The 27995-nt window shown below is 48.2% G+C and overlaps 1 protein-coding gene across 4 annotated transcripts in view; it reads right to left on the reverse strand.

The window, feature by feature from the left end:
- TRPC7 (transient receptor potential cation channel subfamily C member 7) overlaps window positions 1-27995 on the reverse strand; it is a 129136-nt gene that overhangs the window by 674 nt on the left and 100467 nt on the right. For all 4 annotated transcript variants that reach the window (XM_065935504.1, XM_065935517.1, XM_065935516.1 and 1 more), the window contains 4 exons: window positions 12402-12597; window positions 6989-7210; window positions 6274-6354; window positions 1449-1524 (listed from right to left, as the gene is read on the reverse strand). In XM_065935504.1, coding sequence (XP_065791576.1) covers window positions 1449-1524; window positions 6274-6354; window positions 6989-7210; window positions 12402-12597 — 575 coding nt within the window. The remainder of the gene's footprint in view (window positions 1-1448; window positions 1525-6273; window positions 6355-6988; window positions 7211-12401; window positions 12598-27995) is intronic.

The following is a 27995-nucleotide window of genomic DNA, read 5'->3' on the forward strand; positions in this document are numbered from 1 at the left end:
CTGCCCAGATCACGCAAGCAGCATGCCTCACTGGAGCACCACGGCAGGCCTGCCGCCGCCTCCTTCTATGGCGCGGGGCCACTAGGTAGGGTTTTCCACTCATTTCCACAGTCAGCCACGTGGTTAAAGGTCCACATGGGCCTGGGCTGTGGGAATCTTCTCATTCACCACAAAGTGGGGTCGAAAGGTTCTTGCCTGGCTTGGGAGATACTGGACTTGACTCAAGCGGGAGTCCACTGCGGGGGGACACATTAGCCATACCTATTTTCCAAGTATGCCTGATGCACAGAAGATGCAGGAGTCTTAAGGCTGTAGTCTGGCCAGTTTTGACAAAGGCATACAGCTCTTGTTCTCATGGGGGCTTCACTAAGCCCTAGTTTCAGGCTGTGATCCCCGTGGCATGAAACCTGGACAGCCCCACCTTCTATACTCAGTTACATTCCTGTCAGTCACGTTACACACTTCAGAGGGCTGGCTGCCATGGTACCCGGCTGTGTTGTATTTGAGACCCAAGAGTAGGGTGGGCACATGGGCTGCTGCTCAGAACCTAGATAGTGTCAGCCCAGGGGTCGTTCGGTCATTGCTGATCTTGAGGCTGCACAGTGATGTCCCAGGATGAAGCAGAGGGTCACTAAATGACTAGGCTCCTTCCAGAGGCCCCTGAGACCCTAGCGAGGGAAAGACTTGGTACCTTCACTCTTGGAAGGTAGCAAATATTTGTCCCAGGTGTCTCATGAAGATTAATTACCTGGTGTATGGTAATTCGCTTTTCACTTAAGAGTAGCTGCTTAAAATAGACTGGAAAATAACCCAAACAGTGAAAATAATGTAGTTGGCAAACTTCAGCGTGCATCAGAATGAATGCTTGGTACTAGGATGCCTGGTACTTGTACCACAGGCAGACGCCCAGGCCATGCTGATTTATTAGGCCTGGGGGCGGGGGAGCTCTGCATCCGCTTTTATAGCAAGCACTTCTGAGGGGGTGGAAGGAATTCTTTGAGAAACTGCTGGTTGGTAGCTTCTGAGAGCCAGGATGTGAGATAGGATGGAGCCAGCCAGAACAGGGGCTGTCTAGGTCTGCCTGTCGGTGCGCTCTGGGGATGAGGAGCTCAGGGCTGTCCTGAGCTCAAGGGACAGGAGGCGACTTGTGTCAGCCGTGACTGGGGAGGCAGAACCATTCTGTGATTAGGGCTCCATGTCCTGGTGCTGGTGCTGGGGTGGAGGGCTCTGTGGCCAGAGCTGAGGGCAGCCCCAGCTGGCGACCAGCCAGGGGACAGAGCCCCCAGTCCTGCAACTGTGTTCCCCTGGATTATCCTGCCAACACCTCCAGGGAGGCTCTCCAGGGTCTCCAGCCAGGGACTGAGCCCCGCCGCCGATACCTTGACTTTGCAGGCTCGGTGAGACCACATCTGGCTTCCGCCCTCCGGGAAGCAGATCCAGTCACTTACCTTCATTGACTTCATCATTTTCTCTGTCCACCTGGGCCTTCAGGACGTATCTTTTTATGAGCCGTTTCATGATTTTCTGAAACATGAACACAGGGAGGGATCAAACCAGCCCAGCCAAGCACAGAAGCAGCTTACATTCTGTAGATGTGACTTCTCCCTTGTGCAGAGTGCCTGGCAGAGTTGGGGACCCTCCCTTGCCTGATGCCTTGCTCTTGAGGAGTGACCTGACTCATGGGGAGGTTCCAGTCTCTCTGGATTCAGTAGCACCTGAGCCCGAATGTAAGAACGGGATACTCGCAGTGGCAGGAGGTCCAGCCACGAAGAGAGACAGAAACACCTGAGATCCACGTGCACTGTTTGAGGGTCCTCAGCCTGACTTTTCCCTGCCCCTTGTGACCTTAGCCCATCATGCCCTCTTCTCTGGGCCTGATTTCAACAACTGATGCAAACTGGGGGAGTAAGAAAGTCCTAGCAGGTCAGCCCAGGTAGAACTGTCTCCCATGGAGCTGCTATGCAGGAGAAGAGGTTCACTGGGCCCATGGTCAGGAACAGGCATGGAGGACCAGTCCACTGTACTTTGGAAAATTCCTACCAGAGGCAGAGACAGATACAGCCGAGCCTTGGGAGGTTTTGCCAAGATCCCGCTTCCCTGAAATCTCACCGCCCGCCCAACACGGTCGGGAGTCACACTGGAGGTCCTACTTATTATGCAGATACCAGATCCTTTCAGCAAAGGAGGCAAGAACAAACACTGAAGAGCCACCGAGAATAGAGCCCAGTGTAAGAAAGACCGCAGGAGGTGAACTTTGGATTCTGCCAGCTAGTCGTTCCAGGGTTACTGCGAAATTGCAGGATTTAAAAATATTCTTGTGGCCAACCCGTCTGCATCTGTGGGAGCCCAGCAGCACCGCAGAGGGGGGTTCCCAGCTCCTCAGTATCCCTTCCGCTTACCTGCTCACCCTGAGGACTGAGGGGATAGAGCTGGCATTTGCTAGGTTGAGGGGCCCTGAATTCTGTCCTCGGCTTTGCTGTGTGAGGTCAAGCAGTTGGTTAAGTCCTCTCTGACAACATGGGCTCAGGAAAAAGCTGCTTGCAAGTAAAAGAGAAGTGAGCTTCCAGGATGCAGAGAGCTGGGGGATGGAATGCATTAATATTATCACCAACTGGTGGCGCCTACAGGGCCTTTAATGGTAGTGGCCTCGCCAAGGGGGCATCTCTAGCTGTGACCCCATGGTTCAGTCGGCCCCAGGAAAGGCTGTTCCCACTGAGCTCTGAGAGCTCGTGGGGGCCCCTCCTAGCCCCCCACTGGAGCTCTGCTGGGCGCTGTGGTTTGAGTCAGCCTCTAATTTCAGGCTGCACAGTTATGTACTGAGTTGCCTTCATGCTGCTCCTTCTCTGAGAGGCCTGGGTCTTGCCCTGATGGTGGTTAAACTGCAATGCCAGATCGCTCACTGACACTCTTGTAGTCAATGAGGCAGGTTACCTGAGTTTTAAGAACCTATGCCTTTCGTGGGAGGTCAAATGATCAGGTCAAATGTAGCTATGATAGGAAACATATTTTGGCCATTTTGCTAGCATCATGGTTTTGTTCCATTGTTTGGTTTCATGTCCACAGAACCCAGATTGGGAAAAAAGATTACAAAAACAAGGAACCAATTTTGCGAAAAATAACAATTCAGACCCCTGGAAGCCTAAGAAAAGCAAAGCAAAGAGAACCTCTGAGATCTGGAGGAACTGTCTTCCCTTATAATGGAGAACCCTGAAAAGCTGATGTTGGGAAGCTTAAACACCCAACATCTTGGACTGCAAGGAGATCAAACCAGTCAATCCTAAAGGAAATCAATTCTGACTACTCATTAGAAGGACTGATGCTGAAGAAGCTCCAATACTTTGGCCACCTGATGCAAAGAGCCAATTCTTTAGAAAAGACCCCGATGCTGGGAAAGATTGAAGGCAGAAGGAGAAGGGAACAACAGAGGATGAGATGGTTGGGTGTCATCACTGGCTCAATGGACATGAGTTTGAGCAAGCTCTGGGAGATGGTGAAGGACAGGGAAGCCTGGCATGCTGCAGTCCATGGGGTCGCAAAGAGTCAGACACAACTGAGCGACTGAACAACAAATTCTAAGTTTGAGCAACCAAGCAGATCCACTAGAGACACAAGGGAAACAAGCTTAACAACTAACATGCATATCAACAATAGGGCTTGTATCTTGTTGGGATTGCTCCAGAATGTCTCAGCACCTAGACAGTGAGAGGCTGATAGCATATGTGCTCCATGAGAAGGAGGCTCTGGGTGCAGCCTGCATGGTGAGAAAAAGGGAGTGAATTGGGCTTCTCACAATTTCTTGGCATTTTTGAAAGATGCTTTGGGAGGAAAGCAGTGCAGCGTGGAAGGCCACCAGTGGGCTCAAGAAAAAGGCTGAGCCATTTTTAGATCCCTGCCCAATCCTTCCTTCTGTGATGGTTGCTGCCCTGTGATAGCAAAAGCGCCTTCTGTTCCTCACTTCCTTCCCCCAGGCTCAGACAGACCTCTTCCCCGGGCCTGTCAGACAGAGACAGGGCAGGTTCCAGGGAGGCCTGGGTGTGACGCTACAAAGAGTGCCAAGGGCTCCTGCCGGGCTGCGTGGCGCAGCGCAGACAGACCTCACTTTAACCCGCCAGGTGACTGAGGTCCCTTGTGTGTCCAGTGGGGTTACAGGTCCTGCCTGTCTCACAGGCACGTGTGAGATTATACGTGCTCTCATGTCTAGTCTGCTCCCAGCTGTCCGCCTGTGCTGGCTCAAGGTTTACTCCTATTTGAGCAGATGTTGGCTCAGGAAGATGCCCAGACCTGACCTTGAAGGGCTGAGCAAAGTGCAAATGTACAAATGCTCCATCTGCTCTCCTCTCAGCCCACTCCCTCTGATGCCCACGGGCCCAGTTTTTCTGTCTTCCAGTTTCTCTGTCTTCTTTTGGGTGACAACGATCTGAGTAAGTTGCCCCAGGCTTTTCTTGATGGATTCGAAAGGTAGAGGGTGGACCTGCTTTCCCAGACTGTCAGTTAGCCTGAAGCTGCAAACAGGCTAATCCAATCCGTATCATCGCAGCAGAAAACTCTGGGGGAGACAAGGTTGCAGGGACTCAGCCAGTAATGATGGAAGACAGAATAGGGATTGCTCAAGAACACCGTGGAGCATGGTCCCCTTCACAAAGGATTCATCTGGCTGTAGGACGTTGACCACAGCAGCTGTCGTCCTTGATTGCAGCTGCTGATTGTGCTCAAAACCCAGGAGACATCTGCCCCTAACCCATTATGGTTTTCTATCTTTTCCGTGGCACAGATAATCTCTACTTCTCTCTGAGAAGCAAAGAAATATAAATCCTTTCCCTGACTGAAGGATTTGTCCTATAAAATAAACTCAAAGCTGATCACGCTGGGCAGGTCCAATTTAGCACACAATTAAATCAATACAAGATTTGCCCTTTGCCAATTTTTTAGCCCATGTCATCCGATAAAACTAAGTACTACAAGGGATGAGCCATTCTTAATTGTACACTTAACTCCTCCTAACTGCAGAGTTAGCTTCTGAAATACGGATGGAGATTCAATTAGAGACCTGGGTCTGGAAGACATTGAGTCTGTAATGGCTCCCTCGGGGGATGCTGGCACCAGGGACATATCACCTTGGCCCCAAGGAACACTCAGGACAGCGTCAGATTTAGATCTGATAGGAAATGGTCAGTGTGGATAAAACCACTGGTTATCAGGGGCGGGAATGCAGGAAGAGGATGGCCTGCACTTTTATAATCAATAACCTGTAGTGACCATTTATCACTGACTGATTCAAACTGATACAGAGATTGCATTAATTTCTAAAGCAAAGCGAGATCTGCAGGCATAAAAGACCTCCTAATTTTTATAACGACCATGTGCAGGCTGGCAGTCTAAGGTCAAGACGCCCACCTGGGAGCCGCCGCGGGTGCCTACCTCTCCCTACCCCATGCCTGTTGGTTTGCATCCTGTCCCTTTGGAGATCCATCCAGAACGTATACTGAGTCAGTCAGCCTTTCTCCATCACCCTTCTCACGTTTCAAGTCACCAGTCTCTTGTACCTGGACCATATCTTCCTCCCTGGTCTCCCTGCTTCCACTCTTGTCCCCACTGGTCTCTTCTCATTATAGCAGATAGGTAGTCTTCTTTTTTTTTTTTTTAGATAGGTAGTCTTCTTAAAGCATAAATAAAATTGTATCATCTTCTCCCTCCCCCAAGTTAAACTCCTCCCACTGCCTTCCTAGATACCGCAGAGTAAAACCCACACCCTGACCTTGCTTTGGTCCGGATTTGAACTCTGACCTCATCGCCTTCCCCTTCCCCACTGCTCATTGAGCTCCAGTGGCTCGGCTCTCGACCTGCCAGGCCTTGGCTTGCGCTTTTCCTCTGCCTGAAAGGCCCCCTGTGGTTGCCGCCTTCTCATCTACGGGGTCTTAGCTAGCTGTCCTCTCCTTAAAGACGCAACTTCTAACCACATGGAAGCAGGGGCTCCCTGGTTTTCTCCATTTTCGCACCTGAGTTTTTTCATCTTGGCACTTTGATCAATTTGACGTTACATATTTTAATTGCATGTTTACTGATCCATAGTGTCTCTCCCTCTATGTCTGGAAGTGCCACTAAGATAGGAACCTTGTCTGTATCCTCAGAAGCAGCACGGTGCCTGGCATATAAATAAATGTTGACTGCAGGAAGGAATGAAGCTGTGTTCTACAGGGAATGACTCAGCCCTTTGACGATACTGGTGTCTTAATGGAGTCCGCTTCTGCCTGTACCTGGGAAAGGGGTGCTTACCTGGTATCTGGTGGGCTTGCTATAAGTGTTATTTGCTGTCAGGCTTTCAGAATTCCTCATGCCAGCCTGGTATCGAGTCTTCTGGGAAAAAAAGAAAAACCAAGATACATAGTATATGATACATATTACATAATACTTAATACATACCTACACGGTAAGACTCAAATAGCACCTGCATAGGGGGCTACCTCTAAAATGAGGACCCCCAGGAGGTCCCTGTATCCACTGTGGCTTGGCTTCCTGGAACATATTTCCTGGGGCCTCTGGCTCTGCAGGTTGTCCATGGGTTACAGAATTACTGTTTGGTTAGCTTTGTTTGGAGAGCACTCAGTTAGAGTGACTGCCCAGGGATTTTTAATATGCTAACAATTGAGGATCTCCAGGAGGGGGAGATAATGGACTGGGAGCCTCCCTTCCCAGGTGTCCCAAAGGACAATCCAGCTACTTTCTGGGGAGAGCTCTCTGCTTTCGAGTCCACTAAGGAGTCTCTCCGTGGGGTCCCAGCTCAGTCCAACAGGCAGAGGGGCGCTGAGGCCGTTTAGCGGCCCCTGCTGGTGCTGCAGCTGTGCTGAAGTGCCAGCTGACTGAAGAGCACGGGGTCCCTCCTCGGGGGAAACCTTGCCTGGTTTCGGGGGCATCCTGTGAATCAAAGATACACAGCTCCCCTCTCCCCCATCTGCTGCCCCTCCAGCCCCTCCAGCCCCACGCTACCTACCCTGAATTTAGAATTCAGCATGCCCATTTCAAGGTCATTTTCACAGCTTTTGGCCTTAGATTTGCAGAGTTTTATGAGGCACATCTTGATTCTCATTATGAGATAATAAAATGATTTAGGACTTGGCACTAGATTAAAAGGAGCAGGTAGAGTTCTTCCTTCATCAAAATAAGACAGCCAGAGCTTTGCTCGGGCAAACTTCCACTCCACGTCTGCATCCTCCTGCAGGGCGAGGAAAACAACAGCACACCATCAGAGGCGGCGCCTTCCAGCAGACCCATCCCATCAGCCACAGAGGTGGACCCCGTGGGGGCATTTAAATGTTCTAGGAGTCATATTATAAAAAGTAAAATGAAACAAGTGAAATTAATTTCAGTGATGTATTTTACTTAATGCAGTAGACCCAAAATGTTATCATTTCAGCATGAAATCATTAGAGAAATGATTCATGAGATAGTTTATATTTTCTTTGCATACCAAGTCTTCAAAATTGGCATGCGATCTATACTCACAGCGCATCTCAGTTTGGACTGGCCACGTTTTGGGTGCTCAGTACATGTGGTTTTGTGGCTACCATATTAGATATCACTGTGTATTTCCTACTAGAAAGTGGATTAGAGTGCTGCCAACAATGTTAAGAGGTCTAGCATAGGTCTAGAGAGCCGAAGAATTGATGCTTTTGAACTATGGTGCTGGAGAGGACTCTTGAGAGTCCTTTGGACAGCAAGGAGATGAAACCAGTCAATCCTAATGGAAATCAACCCTGAATACTCATTGGAAGAACTGATGGTGACGCTGAACCTTCAATATGTTGGCTACTTGATGCAAGCAGCCGACTCACTGGAAAAGAACTTGATGCTGGGAAAGACTCAAGGTGAAAGAAGGGGGCAACAGAGGATGAGATGGTTGGATGGCATCACCGATTCAATGGGCTAGAACTTAGGCAGACTCTAGGAGATAGTGAGGGACAGGGAGGCCTGGTGTGCTGCAGTCCATGGGGTCGTGAAGAGTCAGACATGACTTAGAGGCTGAACAACAACAGCTAGCGTATGTAATTCAAGGGAGCAAACCTGAATGTAGCTGGCAAGAGGCAGTCTGCTCGTCCCTGGTGGTGGCGGTAGCCTTAAAGCCCAGATCTGTTACTATAGGTGGCCTGGCTCCATGGGCCCCTATCCTAAGAGGGCAGCCTGAAGCTAGGGGTTTGGAATCACCTGGACTGTGTGATGTAGGTAGTAGCCTTGGGCTTCCTCCTCTGCTCATGGTGATCACACTGCCGGCCTCCCATGGCCCTGGGGTTGGCATTGATTACGTGTTCTATGAGCAGTGGGTACACTTCAAGGGGTTGTGAGCCTAGCCAGGTCCCACCTGAGGCTGCTGGCATGCCAGGAGAGCAGAAGGTCACCACCAGCGAGCTTGACCAATTTGTCTGCTTTTGCTGAGACCCCATCAGCCCCTGGCCTGGTCTATGCGGACATGCTGCACAGGCCTTTTAGACCGGAAGCTCTGTGAGGGCAGGGTCATTTCTGATCTCTGCCATACAACAGAGAGGTGTAGGTGGGACTCCCGACCTGAGAGAAAGGGTGATGTGGTGGTGGGAGCACAGGCTCCCAAGGCTGCCTGGTTTCAAATCCTGCCTCTGTTCCTTACTAGCTGTGTCCCCATGGCAGGGGACTTCACTGCTCTGGGCCTCAATTTCCTCATCTGTAAAATGAGGACAGTAACACCTACTTCACAGGCTGTTATGGGAATTAAAGAAGTTAATGCATGAAAAACAATGTCGGATATTAATACTTAGTAAACTCTCAGTAAATATTATTTGTGTCTCCATAGCTTAACGCAGTGCCTGGTGTTCAATCTTCAGTCACTCAGCCAACCTCCTCCTATGTGCCAACCTACAGTTCACCTACTGTATGCCTGGCCTGTGCTAGGGAGGCACTGGGTTTGGCAAACATGACCTCCTGGGACTCAGAGCCTGGCCTGTGACATGAGTGTGTTAACTCATCAGCTCTTCGTATCTAGATCTGGGCTGACAGCTGGGGGAGATGCTGGGGAGGGGGGTCTGCCCCTGGGGGTCAGCTAGTGTTTATGCTGAGATCCAAAGGGTGAGGAGTTCTCAACCAGGTCAAGTGTGGGTGTGCTGGGGTGGAGAAGAGTAGCAGTTAATTAGTGGAGAGGCAGTGAGAAGCATAAACAGCTCTTTGTGGGCAATAAAGAGCAGGAGAGAAAGAGGTTGAGAGCTGCAAAGTGAGGTGGAGGGAGGATTGTTTGTAGTTACTTTTTTTATTTTCAAGATCAAGAGATGCATTTAGATGCTGACAGGAAGGATTAGATAGAGAAAGCGAGGGTGAGGATGCGGGCGGGGAGAGCTGCTCCTAAGGAGGGGAAGGCTGGGGGCCCAAGGACATGGGAGGCGCTGCTCAGGGGGAGAAGGCGTGTCTGCCCACTGGAGGGCCATGGCGGGGGTGGAAGCAGGCTCAGAGGCAGGCACATCTGTGGATTCAGATGTAGATGCTCAAGAGCTATTGAATAAATAAGTTCTCTTGCAGGGATTTACAGATTTACAGGGGTTTACTCCACCAAAGTTCAGTGTGACCACGAACACCCCGGGCACATCCCGGCTGCAGTCCTCAGGGCCCTTGTACAGGATTCAGCGGTGAGCGGGTGGGGACTGTGCGCCCCCGCCCCACAAGGAGAAGCCCAGTGCCCAAGGGGAGGGTGGGCTGCAGTCCGCTCTCTCTGTTCCCTGCACCACCCTGTGGTGGATGACTTGGCATCTCGAGCCATGGGCTTGCTCACTCCTGTCCCGAACTAGTGGGTATCCCCCTTACCAGTCACGTGACTTCCCATGCCATATTCATTTGGACCAACACACCATGTGCTCCACAGGATGGGGCAGAAAGCTGGGGCGGGTGCTCTGGAGACCCACGTATGCCAGGCACCACCTGGGGTCTCTGACACGTGGGGAAGCTGAGGCCCAAGAAGGTGAGTTAGCAGCAGCTCATTATCCACATAGGTGACCAGGTGTGTAAAACACTTAGGTATATGTGTTGCTTGTCTGCTGATGCAGTGCTGCCTTTTCCTGTAGGTGGCTGGGGTGTTAGAGCTGGGGGCTCAGACTAAGGCTTCACGCAGGTTCACCTCTTGCTCTCTCCTCTTGTCTCTTTTCCTTGTTCAGTCTACACTCTTGAGCGCGGAGCCAAGTATTACAGGCATGCTCAGTCATGTCTGACTCTGTGCACCTCAAGGACCGTAGCCCGCCAGGCTCTTCTGTCCACGGGATTTCCCAGGCAAGAATAGTGGAGTGGGTTGCCATTTCCTACTCCAAGGGATCTTCCCGACCCCAGGATCAAATCTGCATCTCTTGCATCCCCTACATTGACAGGCAAATTCTTTACCACTGTGCCACCTGGGAAGCCTAATGTCAAGTATACCACATTGTTTGACCCTCTCTGCCTTGGTACATGCTGTTCCTATTGTATAGAATATTGTTTTTTGGAGGAGCTTTATGGACCAAAGCTTCCCCCTAAGATCCATATGTTGAAGCGCTAAGCACCAGTATCTTAGAATGTGATTGTATTTGGAAAGGGAGTCTTTAAAGAGGTAATTAAGGTTAAATGACGCTGTGAGGGTGGCGTCCCAATCCATGACTGGTGTCATCGTAAGTAGAAGAGACGATGGAGGAAAGGCCCTGAGAGGACGTAGCAGGAAGGCAGTCATCCGAAAGCTGAAGAGAGGCCTCGGAAGAAACCAAGCCAGTAGCTTGACCTGGACCTTCTAGCCTCCAGGGCTCTGAGGGAATAACTTTGTGTTACTTAAGCGACCCAGTCTGTGATATTTTGTTGTGGGAGCCCTAGCAAACTAATACATGACAATCAATTATTTTCTATACATGAATAATTGTTTCTTATAAGAGATTTAAGTACCGAGGTATACCAAGCAAATGTGAAAGTCCCCCTTCAAAACTCCTTTCTTGTTTCACTCCCTTCCTCAGAGGGTGCCGTTTCCTACCTTTGCTTTCTGCATAGGCACATTTGTATAATTATGTAAATGAGATTTGCCCAAGGATATTTTTCTATAGCTTGTGTTTTTTTCATTTCACAATATCATAGAGATTTGCTCTGTCAGCCCGAAAAAGTCTTATTGTTTATAAACAGTGTTTTAATGTCTGTGCTATCTCAGTTTATTTAAACATGTTGATGGGCTATTTCCAAGGTTTTCTTTTAATGAACATCTATGCAAAATCATATTTCTGCACGGAATTGTTGTATCAAAAGCATCAGTGCATTTTATTTTGCTTTAATGTTGAGTTTATTCATTTAACTTTTAATATATCTATTAAACAATGATATGATTTTAAGCATGAAAGGGTTTAAAGAAAAAGCGTTTACAGCTATCCTGTCCTCCAACCCCCTCCTCTCAACAGTACTCCCCTTCTTGTGCACACGTTCAGCTTATTTATCTTTTTCAAAGGATTTTACAATCAAAAAGGAATATGTTTTCCTTCTTCCTCTCTATGTAAAGAGAGTTCAATATATACATTGTTCTGAAGCTTGATTTTTTTCTACTTACCATTATAATTGGAGGTCTTTCTACATCAGAATATAGAGCACATCCTCATCCTTTATAAAAGCTGCACAGTATCCCATGGTTCAGATGCATCATAATCCACTTAACTAGATTCCTATTAATGCTCAGTTAGTTTGTTTTTCGTTTCTTGCTGTTCCAAACAAGGCTGCAATCAATAGCTCACGGTTCATGCATTTTAGATTTTGATAAATTGCCTCCCAATATACTTTTGATGCCTTTGTCTGTCTAGCAAAATCAGTCTTTGAATGGCCTCTGCAAGCTTCCTCCCCACACAGTCGCTCACACTCTGCCCTGCACCTCCTACACCTGCTAGGACTTCTCTGGGTGCACTGGCCCCGCTGCGCGATCGTGTGGTGGTTGGTGTATATGTTTTTCCTGACTGTACTGAGTGGAAACCTCTTCAAGGGCAGAGATCGTGTCTTGGTCATCTCTGTATCACCAGGGCCAAGCACAGGCTCAGCATATAGTAGGTACTTAATAAATAACATAGGAGAGGCAGAAGTGAATGTGGGTAGAAATAAATAGTCATTCCGATTTGCCATGGGTCACCTGCGTGCTCTCCTGAGGGGGTACGCGTAAAAGAGCAAAGATTCATGACCCCGACTCTTCTGCCCTCGTTGGGCCATCACAGACGTAGTGCAGCCATGCCTTGTGGCTGGTTGACTGAAAGTGCTGCTTAGAGCAATCCAGGAAGAATGCCTGTTGTTTGCCCTGGCTTCACATATAATAATACATGGGTTTCTAACATCATTACCCTCATCATCCCTCAAACAGGGATACAGATTAAACCCAGGGGGAGAGAGCATTTTCAATTAACTGGTCTTACCTCAATTTCCTGATACGAGTTGTTGATCATGGCTATTAGCATATTGAGCAGCACGACCACCATGGTGACGTTATAAACGCCGTAGAGAACATAGCCGATGTTCTCGATGAATTTGTGGTCATACTTCAGCACCACCGAGATCACTTCCGACAAGCCAAAGATGGACCAAAATAAGGTTTTGAAGCTTTCTTCAACCCTAGAAGGAAACAGACTGTTCTCTTAGGCAGTTTGCATCAACTGGCAACTCTCACCGAAGAGTTGCCACCATCCAGACATCAGTGGTTACTCTGGAGTGGGGCTGGGGCTGCTGGCTGGTGCCTGGATTCTCAAACCATGAGATATTCAGGTCCCTAAGAAAACTTGAAAGGACACAGTAAAGGGCAGGCTCTTTCTTTCCCGTTCAATCCCAATAAATTGGGGCTCTTGGCTACAGCAGCAGTTCTTATCTTGTTGCAATTACTTTAACATTTAAAATTAACTACCAAGGCAAATGTTTGTCCTTGTAGGTTATTAGCCTCAGAAAGCACACTCTTCCTTCAATAGCCTCTTGAGTGTCTCTTTTCAAACTATCCAACCCCACAGGAAAGAGGATGGTGTTTGTGAATGGAGCCAGCATCACTGGTGACTGGGGCTTGCTGGTCACTGTCACTCTTAAGCCTCATGACCACCTCTTCAATGCGCTGGCTTATTACCTGCATTTGACAGATGGAAGGGGTGATTCCAAGAGCTTTCCCTGCCTTTCCCAGGAGCACTCAGCTGACAAGTGTGTTGAATCCAGGCCCGAGATTTTCAAAAATAGGGCCTTCAAACCACCAAGCTTTACCTCCACCCTGGCTCTGGGTAATGAGGCCAGCCTCATATATTGGGTGCTCTAATCTAGGGATGAGTTTTCAGGAATGAGAGTTATGAGTCTGGTGTGTCCATATTGATCAGATTCACCAGCTAATGGCCTAAACCTCCCCCTGCAGCTCAAGAGGCTGCTCGTGCTGGGAGGGCAGTCCAGGGGAGAGCTGGCTTTTAGGACACTGCTTTTTGATGCTTCTGAGATAACCAAGTTACCAAAACACCTTGGTTTTAAGAGTAGGGTTCAAGCCCATTTCATAATCTATACTTTGTGGTTCTGACCCTATATCAGGTTTGTGACACGTAATTCAATTTAAAAGCTAGGTATTGGTTGGGTGCTTTAGAGAATGCATGTGTGTGATATCTGAAGGGTTAAGTGCAGGTATTTTAGTTCGCATCCAGATTTTGGGTACTATTATGAGAAAGCACTTTCTTTTTTCTCTTTAACATTTCAGACTTTTAGCACTCACCCACAAATGGCCAGGATTAGCTAGGTCTTGGGGAAAAAAACAGCATTTTTTAGAGGATTGGTATTTATTTGACAAGATGTACAAAAATACTAGTATTCGTCACTTGGGCTAAAAATCCAACACTGACTCGCATGAATTTTCAGCTTTCCTGTGTGTGTATGTTTGTGTGTGAAAGAGAGAGAGAAGGAGTGTGTGTGTGTGTGTGGCTGGGTGTGTAGGTGTACATGTTGGTGTGTCTAGCCAGCTGTTTGCTCATTCCCCGTGAATCCCAGAATCTGAAGCCTGAACACTGAACTGAGTTTTTGTTGCCATTATCTGTTTCTGGTTTCTTTGAAATCTGGGATTTTGGAATATTTAACTTAACTTGGTTTTAGTAAGAAGGAGTTTAGGGGTTCATCAATAACGACTGGGTATCGTATCGAGGGCTCATGTTAGAACTCCAGCGCCTGATGCTAATTCTCCTCACATGAGACACAGCATCCGTTTTCTGTGAAAAAGATGCCGTTCAGTGTGTGGGCATGATTCACCGCAGGTGTTGCCTTCCATTAAGAAGCAATCTTTCGGTGATCACCCTCGTGGAAGGGGACAGTGGCAGAGAGAATCTAAAACCACTGAATGAGCCACAAATCAAAATGGAAGGAGATGGCAGGATGTGATTTCTCTGACACTTGGTCCCTGCCTAACAGGGTCTGGTGGAAACCAGAGGACATGTTCTCCAAGGGAGGGGGGCTGGGCAGGCAGGTACTGGTCCAGGGTAACGCACTTACCTGGAACAACTGAAGGAATGGATGATACGTTTGACTGAGAGACACTTTACAGAAATTAATTTTCCCTTGCTTACCTTGAAAACCCCACCAACCTTTGGCTGTCATAAATGAAGCAGGCCATTCTGGAACACAGCTGGGGAAAACCTCCTGCATTTTGATTGGGAAAATGGCCTAGATTCGGCATGCATTTTGTTCTCATTTGCTTCTTGCTGTGAATTTTGTTACTAAGCTGTGATTTACCCCTGGTACCTTCACTTAGGCATTCTATGTTAATCATCTGGAGGAGAAAGAGATTGCCCACTAAGCAGTATGTGTTCCAGTAAGAGAAGAATATTTACAGATCCCTAAATCTCTGCCTTGGTCCTTTCTCTAACACCTCACCCCCCACACCCAAGGCTTAGAATGCTGATCTGTTCAATTTGTTGTCTGGCTGTCAGAAAGTCTTTACACCAGTTTCATTTCTATTCTACAGCTTTAGAAGTTGCCTCTGGACTTGAACTTGGCCATGACCTCCAGGAGAATCTAATTATCAGTGGCCGAGGCTCAATGGGACTGCCGGAGTGGAAATACGCCCCTCCAAAGCAGTAAGCCTCAATGTCGGGCTGGGCAGGAAGGGATCTTAGCCAAACTGCATTTTTAACAAATTCTTCTAAGTTCTTTAGAGAGTGTCTGTAGCCCTTGTTTCCTCTCATCATGGAGCAGAAGGTGTTGCAGTAACAAGGATTTCCATTAAGGAAAAGCTGGGCCCATTGTCTCAATCATCTATAACGGCTAGATTCATTACTGGGGTCTCTTGAGTCTTTCATTTGTACTCATGGCCTGTGATGTGAACATTTGGTGGACTAACTGGATAGATTGTTTTTGCTGTTGTTGTTTCTCAGATGGGATCTTATGGGCTGAGTTTATGCCCAATTAGCTGGGTTAAGTGGTAAATGGTAAGCAATACAATATGTTGTCCATACATATAACTAAATTCTAAGTGGAACTGAACCATTTAATGTTTAAAAATTACATAGTCAAAAAGCCATAATAAGATATTAATATTTATATAATCTTGGTCTGGGAGAAGTTTTAGAAACTAAAAAGGGAAAGATGGAAAGGAATGCAAACATAAAATTTGACTTGTACATGTTGAAAATATATTAAGTAAAATTATAAGGCAAAAGACTGAGGAAAGGATTTGCAGCACATATGACAACGGCTGATGTCTTTCTGACATAAAGAGCTCTTATAAATTGATATGAAATGACAGACATCTTGCTGAAAAATAAATGGGGGACACAATCTTCCATGAAAACTTGATGCTTTTTGTGGTGACAATAGCTCCACAAATAATAGATCAGGTTAGTGGCATCTTCTGGTTTAATATGTAGTAGGCAATAAATGAAACTTGTCCTCCCTGCCCTGTGTTACCTTGACCTTGGAAACCCATAATAATATATTGTTAGAGAGAAGGCCCCAAGATCTTGGGCATTGGAGCTAGCCCCAATGTCATGTGCGGTTATGATACTCTCTGAGTCATGTACCAATCATCACTCGTAATTTTCAGGAGCTATGGGGTACAGCGCTTGGGGCAGAAGACCAGTCACTGCAGAGGTCTGGGGCTGTCTTTCAAGAAGAAAGTATCTTGTGGTTGATTTAGTTGATATTCACCATGAGGCCACTCCTTTCACAAAAAGCCCCCACTCTCAGATGGCTGGTCTCTAGGCTAAATTTGAGGTTCTTTACTGATAGGGGTGGGAGCTGCTGGTTCTTTATTTGCTCCCACCCACCCTGGCTATTTACCAAGCTTGCCACAGTTTCCTGCAGTTGGGTCAGGCACGGGACTCTTCATAGAGATGGCTGGAGGAGTAAGAAAGCAAAGATGCATGCCTGGCTTCGAATCCCAGCCCTGTTATGCACTGCCTGTAAGAACTTGAGCATGTTACAAAACCAGCCTGAGCCTCAGTTTCCTCTGCTATGAAAGGGAGAGTGATGCTTGATTATTAAGTTGCTGTAAGATTAAATGGAACACCCCACGTAAAGTGTATAGTAAGGGTCCAATAAATGGTATCTGTTATTTTTATCCATGTGTTTATTTGCTGAACATTCACTGAACTCTGCTTACTTGCCAGCCACCCTTCAGAGCCCGACGCAGTATGCACAGAACTGGTTTGTTTTTGGGGAGGTTCCAGGCTAAAGCAAGCCCCCTGGTGTGAGCAAGTGCTCCAAGGCTGTGGGCGGGGATACTTTGGCCATCTTGCCCTACCCAGGAACAACACGTACAAGTCCATCAACCCTCAGGGGCTTCCACACACACGGCTGAATGGAGTTAATCCAGCAGCATATTGACTTTTCTGAACAAGGTTCATTTTACTTGCTGTCTGCAAAGATCATCACCAACCCTTGATTTCATGCAAATGCTCCTTCTGATTTCTCCACCCTGTGCTGTCTTTGACTGTTTGACTCCTGCCTTGCTGTAGAAGGGGCTGAGGTTTCATCAATAGGTCACCCTAGCATAAAAAGTGCTTCTAAGGAAGTCAGAGGGGAAGAGTGCCTGGGGGTGATATTGAGTAGACCCTGATTCACCCTTTTACTGGGCGGGGTGTGTGTGGGGGAAGGTTGGGGCTGACTTGTCATGCAGAAGGCAGGGAGGAGATAATCCGCTCTCTACCAGGCTGTCTCGCCTGGATAATAGGAATTTAATAATAGGTTGCCTGAAGAGGCAGTTGTGTCAGGGCCTCAGAGAACAAACAAGGCGAAGATTTGGGGTGATTGTTATGGAAATCACTGCTGCTTCAGAATACCACAAGGCCTTTCCCCCCAGTGTCATGGAACTCTCTTCCCCAACCCCAAACAGTTCAGTTCGGCTACCTACCCAAGTCTGCACGTGCATGCATGCGTGGATGCTAAGTCACTTCATCTGTGTTCAACTCTGTGTGACCCTCTGAACTGTAGCCTGCTAGGATCCTCTGTCCATGGGATTAAAAGCAACTTCAAATTAAGCAGGAGTTTCAACTCCTGAAAGGCTGTTTCTTAAATTGGAAGACAATAGCTGGCCTTGAGCTAGAGTTCTGCTGAAGCAGGAACAATACTCACCTGCCTCCCAGTGGGGGCTGTGAGGTCCTTGGAATCCAGAAAGACCCCACACGAGGGCTATGCCTCTCCAATGAGAAGCTCTTGCACCAGGCTTGAGGGTGGTCAGGGCAGGAGAGTCCAGTGCCTGAGGAAGTCTGGACTGCACCCCTGCCATGGCCCTCTGATTCACCTCTTGGTTTATCCTGGGCCCTGAATGAGGAGTGATTTAGATGGTCCAGTAGTTGAGGAGTCTGGCCCCAGAAACAGGGCCGAGGGAACTGGGGTGCACAGAGCCTGGGTTGATTCATGCTGAGGGCCCACCTCTCTCCCTGGGAGCCTGGTTGCCCCTTAAGGGCAGAGCTGTGTTTCCTTCTTCCTTAAAGTCCCAGACCTAGTACAGAACTTGGTACAATGAAGGTACACAATAAACTCATGGTCCTTTGAATGAATGAATCCCCACTGCACATTCTGATTTCCTGCTCCTGATCCCAGTGTTGTAGGGAGGCTCTGGTGAAGCAGTCAGAGTGCAGGTTCTATGTCTGACTGTGAACTTTTGGCTAAATAATGTAGCCTCTCTGTGCCTCATTTTTTCTAGCTTCAGAATGGGAAAACAATCTCTACCTCATAGGGTTGTGGAGAAGGCAATGTCAACCCACTCCAGTATTCTTGCCTGGAGAATCCCAGGGACAGAGGAGTCTGGTGGGCTGCCGTCTATGGGGTTGCACAGAGTTGGACACGACTGAAGTGACTTAGCAGCAGCAGCAGCAGCATAGGTTTGTGGTGAGGATTAAATGAGTTAATGGAATGCTTGTGAGGTGAACAAAATACTGCTTGGCACATAGCAAATATGCAATAAATGTGGCTACTGTTAGCATGGTCCCCCCTCTCCCCCAACGCTTAGCTGCAAAGGCTCCAGCATTACGTTGACTCTTGTACCCTACAATCAATTCTCAGAATAATCCTTTGAAATTATGAATCAGATCCTGCCTCTTTTCCTTAACACTTCCCATAGGCTAACAACTGAATCTAGTCACCCAGCTGGGGCTCCCCTGACCTCATGCTGGCTCACCCCTCACTCAGGGTCCTGTGTCCTTGTCCCTCTGCCAGGATCACCCTTCCCCTTCCTCCCCACATGGCTATCCCCCTCATTCTTTTCAGCCCTTAAACTGTAACCTTAATTGTCACCTGGTCAGGTCAGCCTGATCATGTCTGAAGGACATGTCACCTGAAATGTCACCTGATCATGTCTGAAAGGAGGTCCTTTCCTGATTATTATCTCAGATGATAAAGAATCTGCCTGCAATGCGGGAGACCTGGGCTCAATCCCTGTCAGGGAAGATCCCATGGAAAAGGAAATGGCTACCCACTCCAGTATTCTTGCCTGGAGAATCCCATGGACAGAGGAGCCTGGCCGGCTATAGTCCATGGGGTCACAAGACACAACTGAGGGACTAACACTTTCACTTTCATGATGTTTCTACTTCCTTCCTAGCTCTTTGCACTTAATTTAAAATGTTCTGGGACTTCTCTGGCGCTCTAGTGGTTAAGTCTCTGCCCTTCCGATGCAAGAGGTATGGATTTGATCCCTGTTTGGGGGACAAAGATCCCACATGCCCTGTGGCATGGCCAAAAATGTTCTCATTTGTCTTTTTGTTTATGTTTTATCACCATCAACATCATTTTCCCTCTTTTCCCTTTCACAGAGCATTGTGACCTGCAGGTGGTCATGACTGGCTCACGGCTCTTCCACCAATGCCCAGAACAGGGCACGGCTCACAGTGGGGTCTCAGGAGACATCTTTCATCAATGAATGATTGAAGCTGGGAAACCGAGGCATGCTGTGATTTGTCTTAGCCAACTTGCCTCAGACTCACCTCATAGCTAGCTGTTTTTCTGTTAATATTCTAGAGTGAGCCCTGGACAGTCCAGTCTTCTGTCACTCTGTCACTTTGAAGAATGACAGGTACACATTATTTCCATCTTAGAGTTGCATTTTGGTGAATAAAAGGTTGAAATTTCCTTGTTTAAGATGTTGCAAATCAGTCTGAGAATAAGATAGAGGAGTGCCCACAAATACGCTCTGAAGGCGTCATCCGAGAAAGCACATTTCCTGTGTTCCGTCAAGTCTTTTTCCTCACAGCTTTGCAGGCTCTTGGCCTGTTCCAGAAACTCAAAGGTAGCAGGCTTTTAGAATTCATGTCATGAATAAACATGAGGAGAGGGTATAAATAAACATTATACGATAGCAGAAAGTCTGCTGTAATAGGTATAATAGAATAGAATAATATAGAATATATAGAATATAATAATAGAATATAATAGAATAATAGGTATAATCATTCTTCTAAAGTTCAGGGAAAGATATATATTTTTATCACTTCTTGGAGGATTATGTGAAGATAAGTTATATTAGGCCCAAATTATTAGGTTTTTTTACACATAAAGGTTATTCCCAGATGCCCAACCTTTCTGAGTCTGACCTGAGCCCCAGCATTGACCACTGCCATGTCCTCCATCAAGTCTTCAATCTCTCTGGGCTAGTTTCCTCTATGAAAATGGGTACAATGAGCTCTCTCATTCCCCCCAAACCCTTAAGCCTAACTTGAATGTATGAGATGAAAGATGAGATGATAACTTTCAAAAATGATACATAATGATAACACTTCCATACTGGGGATGCCCATATTGCAACATAGACCCGGCACCCTGGGAAAACCTCTCCTCCATAGAGCCCAGGAGGCTGACCCCACTCCACGTTCCCACCTGCAAACTCACTCAGCATGCTCGGTACAAGGAACATGGCAGAGGCCACAGTCCCATGATGCTGTTCTGATTTCTCCTGACTGGCTGCTGGTTACAGAGAGTTGCATGAGGACAGACAATGCCATTCAACCTCAGCTGCCCCAGCAGGTCCTCCTCTGCAGGCAGGCCCTTCTTGCAGATGTGGCCCTTTGCTCTCAGGAGGCCCATCTGGCTCATCACTCCCTTCTGAATGTTTCTGAGCCTGTATGGCTCACCCGACCATCTCCTTTTCCTCCCTTCCTCAGGTCAGGGAAGTCTCAGGCTCTTCTGTTTACAAAGCACAATATGACACTTATAGGTCAAGAGCCCTTTTCACTCCTTCAGCAGGTCTCTGCTTGTCCCTTGGTACTGAGGACGGGCCCTCCTCAAGGCCCGCATTGCTCCTCCAGTTCTTTAGTGGTCCATGCATGGACCACTTCATGCATGCTTCCGGAAGGTAGTTTGGAGTGTCTGACTTCAGCTCTGCTGGGTGTGGGTTCTGGGAAAGACCAAACAAAGCCCCTATTCCTTTCTCCAGGCACTGGGAACTTAGCCTCTTCCCCATGATACCCTCTTGATTCTCTTTCTACATCCTTCTAGGGCCTAATCAACATCAGAACCCGAGAACATCCTCCTTTCACCCCACCCACACACCCTGACATGCAGGCAGCCGCCATGACTCATCCACTCTAACCTCTTTCTCCATTGCCTGTTTTCCGTCCTGGCTGCCACCCCTTAGCACAGACTTGCGTCCTCTCATATTGTGGTTCCTGCCACAGCCTCTTCATGCATCCATCGGCTTCCTTCAGAGTTGCATTTCTTCCAGAACATTTGCTCCGTTGCAGATATGCCCTTATTCCTGTGACTGTTTGATTAATATCTGTCTTCCCAACCAGTCTGCAAGTTCCATGAGTATTTCTGCTCATTATAAAATCTCCTTTGGAGAAGGAGCCTGGTGGGCTACAGTCCATGGGGTCGCAAAGAGTCGGACACGATTCTGCAACTAACTTTGGAGAAGAAAGTGGCAACCCACTCCAGTATCTTGCCTGGAAAACCCCAGGGATGGAGGAGCCTGGTGGGCTACAGTCCTTGGGGTTGCAAAGAGTCGGACACGACTGAGCAACTAACACATTCCCAACCAGTCTGCAAGTTCCATGAGTATTTCTGCTCGTTATAAAACCCCCAGCACCAAGCTCAGGCCCTTCCTCTGCCTTCCAACCCACCCTTTATACTATTGTCACAGCCTCCTGCTGGAAGCAGATAAAACCAGCTTCCTCTTTTTTAAAAAGGCCTTAGAGACGCTAACACCCTATTGGGACTTACTTCTAAAGACCATCACAGTCTAGCTCCTGCTGGATTATCTGATTGAATTTTCCACCATTTCCCCAAACTCTCACCTACTTGCCTACTTTCTTTTCACAAAGTTTACTCTTCAATGTACCACAGGCTCTAAGACAACACTTAGCATTCTAACTATAGGCTGCAACAGATGTTATGGCAGGGGATCCAGATGTTTAAACAGGAAAGGAATAGAGATCACCATTGCCTCAGGCACAGGGAAGAGCTTACCTTTGGGCAGATTTCTTAACTGCTCCTTGACCATGGGGCTCTCCCCTCATTCTTTGTTTTTAGTTTCTAGAGTTTCTTCTGCTTCTCTTTCTGTTTCTGCATAAATGCCTTATCTCACCCATCCCCTTGGCCTGTTTCTTGGGCTGCTTCAGGGGCTTCTTCTTGCTACCTTTTGTGACTGGACATGCTATTTGTTGTCCCTTCCCCAGACCTTGCCACTGGAAGCGGCTTTTGCTATTGTTAAGAAAATTCTCATATATTATGAGGTATTGAAACATCTGAACAAATCCAAATCAGGGGAATGAGGCAGCTGCTTTCCCCACTTAAAAAAAGTGCTCAGCTCCTTTACCTCAAACAGGCCTCCACAATCCTCTGTTTAGGGTCACCCCCCTCCATGAAGCCTTCCCTTACCCTGCCAGGCAGATTTCAGTGCTTCCTCCTCACTGGGCTTCTTGAGTACCCTTTGATCATGTGGTGTAAATAACTGATGCCCCCACCCTTTGTTGAAATTCCCTACTTGTCTTTGAGTTCCTCAAGGATGGGAAGATTGTATTATTAATCTTTATAACCTCAGGGCCAAACATAGAACTTGGCATGGAGTAGCTGCTCCATAACATTTGTCAAATGAATGAGCACAGTTTGGAATAGAAACATGCTTTATCCAGGGACAATCACAGGCTGCTTATTGAGAGTGGAGATATGTAGAATCATCAAGCTCCTAAGGACAATCAAAACCTGAATTTAATATGCCATTCTTTAGTATTTAGTGTCATAGGAAAGTGACCCAACTTTTAAAGACACTTAGCTTCTACCTTGGAGCACAGGCCCTGGTGTGGGAGTGGGGGAATTTTAGGTCAAAAGGTGGAGGACAGGCCTGAAGCCATGCAGATCTGGGTCCAAACCCTCTTCTTGGTTCTGTGGTCCTGGGCAAGTCCAGTATCTCACTAAGCCTCAGTTTCTTGGTAGTGGTGTTGGTGTTTTCCATTGTTGTGTGGATTAAATGAGAGGGCAGATCATGTGTCTGTTATGGGCTGTTCAGCCGCAGGGTGGTGCGGTGGCCCTGGGGTGCAGTGTGTGTGGGCAGAATCTCAGCGAGTCTCTTCCTCAGCCCCAGGGGTTACCTCCTGGCTGGCTGGAGGGAGGAGCTGGCTTTTCTGCAGCCCTGCTGAGGTGGCTGGAGCTGACTCGATGCCTTCTGCCTCTGGTGTGCATATGAGTTTCTGTACATAGAGTATGGAAACTTTCCATGACTATCAGAGAAAACAGAAGCTTCTAATTTTGCCCAGCACTGCTGAAGTTCCTTTTGTTAAAATGATTCCTCAGAAACGGAATAACCTTAAGAGAGGTGTTTTACACTGGGAAGACCCAAAGGAATTGGGTGGAGAGGGAGGTGGGAGGGGGGATCGGGATGGGGAATACATGTAACTCTATGGCTGATTCATATCAATGTATGACAAAACCCACTGGGAAAAAAAAAAGAGAGAGGTGTTTTTTAATTAGAAATGTCTCAACCCAGCTCTGCTATGAAGTTGACTCCATGACAGCCTGTAGAAAAGATTGGCTGGGATCCCTTTTGAGGGTCAGGGCCTACATTTAATCTCCAATTAAAACTAAGTGGGGGAGGCCAAGTTCACCCAAAGAGAAGACCAGGAGCCCATCCTGAGCCATGTCAGAGAGCCCTTCACTTCCCTGCTCTGGGACCCCTCGTTGCCCCCAGCTCCTTCTATTCTTCTTTGGGTACCTGTCTTACCATAGTCACCAGTTGGAGTATAGGGAAACCCACCCTTTCCCTTGGCATTCTCACCAAGCTGTATGTCACTAGTGAGCCAAGGATTTTTGTCTCTCTTTTTCCAACACTGTAACTAAAGTGCTGGACCCCAAGGTCTCCATATGATCTCTAAGCAGAAAAGCTTTACCTTATGGAATATGTGCATTCCAACAAAGGGGGCTGCAAAAGAAAACTCCAGAAAGCAAATCCTATGTGTCTACTAATTTTCATGATAACATCAAAGATATGTTCCCAATAAGAACACAATCTCTTAACAGTTGAAATTGAGAGCTTTAAGACTTTTTGAAAGAAAATGCATTTTTAAGTGATTTCACTTCCACTTTCTTACCCTTATCTTTGTCTCAGGACACTTAGGTTTCATACTCTGAGAGCATAAAGCTGGTCTGCACACCTTCTCCTCCTCCCCTCTGGCCGTCTGCAGTATCTAACAGAAATGACTCAGAGACAGTGAGCTGCCAGAGGTGCCTGTCTGTCATGGGCAGACAAACCCAGCCCACTACCCTGTGGCCTGTGCACACACGCCCCTGTTCTTACACCTCCCTGAATGCCAGCTCCTGACACTGAAGCCACTGTGAAATGTAAGCAGACCTTTGGTTCTGAAGGGAAAGGAAGCAGGAAAGTTGGGACTGCTCCTAGGATTTGACTGCTGACCATGCTCTCTGCTGGGAATGGCTACCTATTCTGACTGCAGAGGGCTTGAAATTCTCTCAGTAAGACTCTCACTTGGTTCAACAAGTGCTTTGTTGGTGGCTCAGACAGTAAAGAATGTGCCTGAAATGCAAGAGATCTGGGTTTGGTCCCAGGTTTGGGAAGATCCCATGGAGAAGGGAATGGCTACCCACTCCAGTATTCTTGCCTGGAGAATCCCATGGACAGAGGAGCCTGGTGGACTATAGTCCATGGGGTCGCCAAGAGTTGGACATGACTGAGCACATAAGTGTGTACATGTAACTCAGTGGGACTGGCTCTTATGAGCTGGCCTGGGCCCTCACCCCGAGGTGAACGGATAGCGTATAGGACAGTGCTCTGTTGGTTCCTAATGGCTGACTTTCAAAGTGGACTCCTGAACAGCCCTTAGGGACCCAAGCTGTCCTTGAACATGGCTGGGGTGGGGTTACCGGGGCAAAGATAGGGGTAGGGTGCCTGTAGTGTGCTCCAGCCCAAATTTCCCTTCTGTAGGGTTCAGTCTTCTGACTATAAAATCAGATGAGAGGATCCATCCTACCTTAACGCTCTAAAGTCCACAGACAGAGGGCCCCTGGGGGTGGGCCAAAGGGAGGATTCTGAGCTGGGCAGAGTGGCCTGGGTATGGGCTGCTATGAAGCATTCACCAAGGGAGTCATTCAGCTTTATTGTCAGTCTTGCAGACACTCAGAGTAGCTCTGAGTCCCCTAAATCATGAATCCTTTATCCTCATGTGGCTCTTTGCATATCAAGAAGATCTCGGGTTGGGAGGGAGTGATATGCTCCAGAGAGCAGTCAAAAGGTAAGAGATGACATTTACAAAGATCCATTCTTTCCTCTCTACTTCACTGCTCTATTGACTGTTTCCCTGTTCAATCAAATCCTATTCACAGCTTCACATCCCCTTTTAGGGGCTGCCAAGGCGATAAATATCCTGTCCTTTCTTTACCATGCTTGCCGCTGCCATGCCTTTTTCTCTCTTGCCCATCCTGGAGGGCCTGGATCCTTTCTGCTTGGGTCTCTCATGTCTACAGAGTTTCTACTCAGTTCCCAGCACCGGGGACAAACCAAGTGCTTTGGCCCCTCCTGCTGCTTTCACCTTTCCCCATGACTCTTCCCAATGCCGAAGACTCCTCCCTAGATTGGCTGTGTATGTCCAGCTGAGAATCGTCGCCCCATCAGCCCTACTCTTGCACCTTCCCTGGTAGCTCAGTTGGTAAAGAATCCGCCTGCAATGCAGGAGACCCTGGTTTGATCCCTGGGTCAGGAAGATCCTCTAGAGAAGGGATAGGCTACCCACTCCAGTATTCTTGGGCTTCCCTGGTGGCTCAGCTGGTAAAGAATCTGCCTGCAATGCAGGAGACCCTGGTTCGATTCCTGGATTGGGAAGATCCCCTGGAGAAGGGAAAGGTTACCCACTCCAGTATTCTGGCCTGGAGAATTCCATGGACTGTAGCGTCCATGGGGTCTCAAAGAGTTGGACATGACCAAGCGACTTTCACTCACAACCCTACTGTTAAGTTATGACCTTGTTCATGTCCCAGGTATCATGGTACTGACTTTTGGAGGAACCGTGAGCTAACAGGACAGCTTCCTTGTAGGGGGAGCAAAGGGGGATTGCACAGAACACCCAGGGCAGGAGAAAGGAGACAGAGGTCCTCATGCTCACGTTCCCCGTTGATTGCTTACTCTGCTGCTCTGAATTTGTCTTGCTTTCTCCTGTGGGTTCCCTCATGCTTGTTTATGAAGGATTTAGTGAGCAATGTTGTGTACAAGGCGTCATCCTAGACTGAAAACACAGGAAGAATATCAGGGCCTGACCACAGAGGGTCAGAGCCCTTGTGTCAAGACTGACGTCTTGACTTGATGTCAGTAAACAGTGCATCCCACCCTGGGTGCATACAGTTAGCTTTGCCTCTAGCAGATCCTGAGCAAAATTTGCTTTTGGGTGATTCAAGCTTATTTCACCCCTTCAGCAGCTCATCACGCAGTGTTGGAGTGCTATAAAGTAGTCCACCTGACTCACTAATGCATTTGGCCTGATCTGGTGAATAGCTGGTAGGCGAGGTCCCTCTCCAGAAAGGGTCCTAGGAACAGTCAGTACCCAGGTGTCCTTTCTTGTAGCTCAATCCACGCCCTCCTTCTTCTTATCCACCATCTCCACTATTATCACTGACTGAAGGCTCATTATATGCCAAGAACTATATTCAAATTCTTCGTTTGGGTCCTTACAACAATCCTGTGAAGATGGCCATCTTGATGTTGTCATTTCAGAGCTGAGGACATGAATGCCCTGGGGCCAGGGTGGGGTGGGGAATGAAGCACTTGCCCAGAACCACAGAACCAGTAAAGAAGAGCTCGGACTGTCAGACTGAAACCTAGCCTGTCTGAGCGGGGGGTGCGGTGGGCTGAGACACACAGCCAGCCACCCTCGGGTACCTTTCTTAGCACTGGGCCAGGCCCTAGCTCTCTGTGAACACACACTGATTCTTTGCCTCAGACAGTAACAGCTTCTGTGCTTCAGCAGCTCCAGGGGCCCACCCTTCTAGGCAGTTCCACTTGGGCTGAGCAGTGCAGTCTACGATTCAGAACTGAGGGGCATGGGGCCCATTGCACTCGGTCTGGGTTCTTCAAGTCATGGACCTTCCCTTGAAGGGTGATTTCTCTGGGAGAAGGGTCAAGTGGAGGTCCTACTGCAAGATGGGACCTGCTCAGGGAGTCTGCACAGTGTGGCTCCACCCTTGTCACTGGTTGGATAAAATTTCCAGCTCCCTTGGGGCTTCTTGGGGACCTGTGTCAGCAAGAGTTTAGCCCTGTTGGTCCCTGCTGCCATGCTTGTGGCTGAAGACCTGACTGTCCTTCCGTCCAGACTCTGGATGGAAGCCTTGAAGGCTGGGAGCAATTCTGGGATGAGGTGAGCCTGGGGCAGGGCCTGGACTGGAAATGTTTCTGGGCTTCAGGCACTTTATAGAACCTCTTCGTTTATTCATGAAGGTATTTATCAACCTTATTATGAGGTTTTTATGAGCCTTATTTCCATTTTGTCAGTGAGGACACAGAGGCTCAGACCAATCTAGTGACCTGGCTTAAGGTTATTGGCTACTAAATGCCCACGCCAGGATGTAAACTCAGATTTGCCAGATTCTTCTACTAGACTACTGCTCAGTGCTACTGAGGGCCTTCCAGGAGACCACCCAGCATCCCCCAGCGGGGAGGAGCTCCAGGTCTTTGTGGACATGAGCTTGATGAGCTCTGTCCCCACCCCGGGGAGAGGGTAGGGTGGGGGGAGGCCGAGATTTTGCTCACTCTGTCTGCAGCAGCTCCTTCTGGTCCCCGAAGTTAGTTGGCCTGACAAGCACCTCGTCTCAGGTCACTCCACCTCCTCTTGCCTCCCCTTCCAGGGCCTTCTGTGCTGCTGAGGCATGTGATGCTGCAGAACTCGCTCGCTGCCTGTACACAGCGCTGGTCCGCCAGCCAGGCATGGCGAGCTCCTGAGCTGTGCCCACAGGCAGACTTGTGCGGATATGGTTTCCCCAGGGGCTAACCTGGACGTGTTAGGTACGCAAATGTCCTGTTGAGTGAATTTGACTAATGAGAGAAAGCAGGTGGAAAAGATGTGGCTGATAAATGCTCT

The sequence above is a fragment of the Muntiacus reevesi genome, chromosome 1 (assembly GCF_963930625.1).
Source record: "Muntiacus reevesi chromosome 1, mMunRee1.1, whole genome shotgun sequence".
NCBI lineage: Eukaryota > Metazoa > Chordata > Mammalia > Artiodactyla > Cervidae > Muntiacus > Muntiacus reevesi.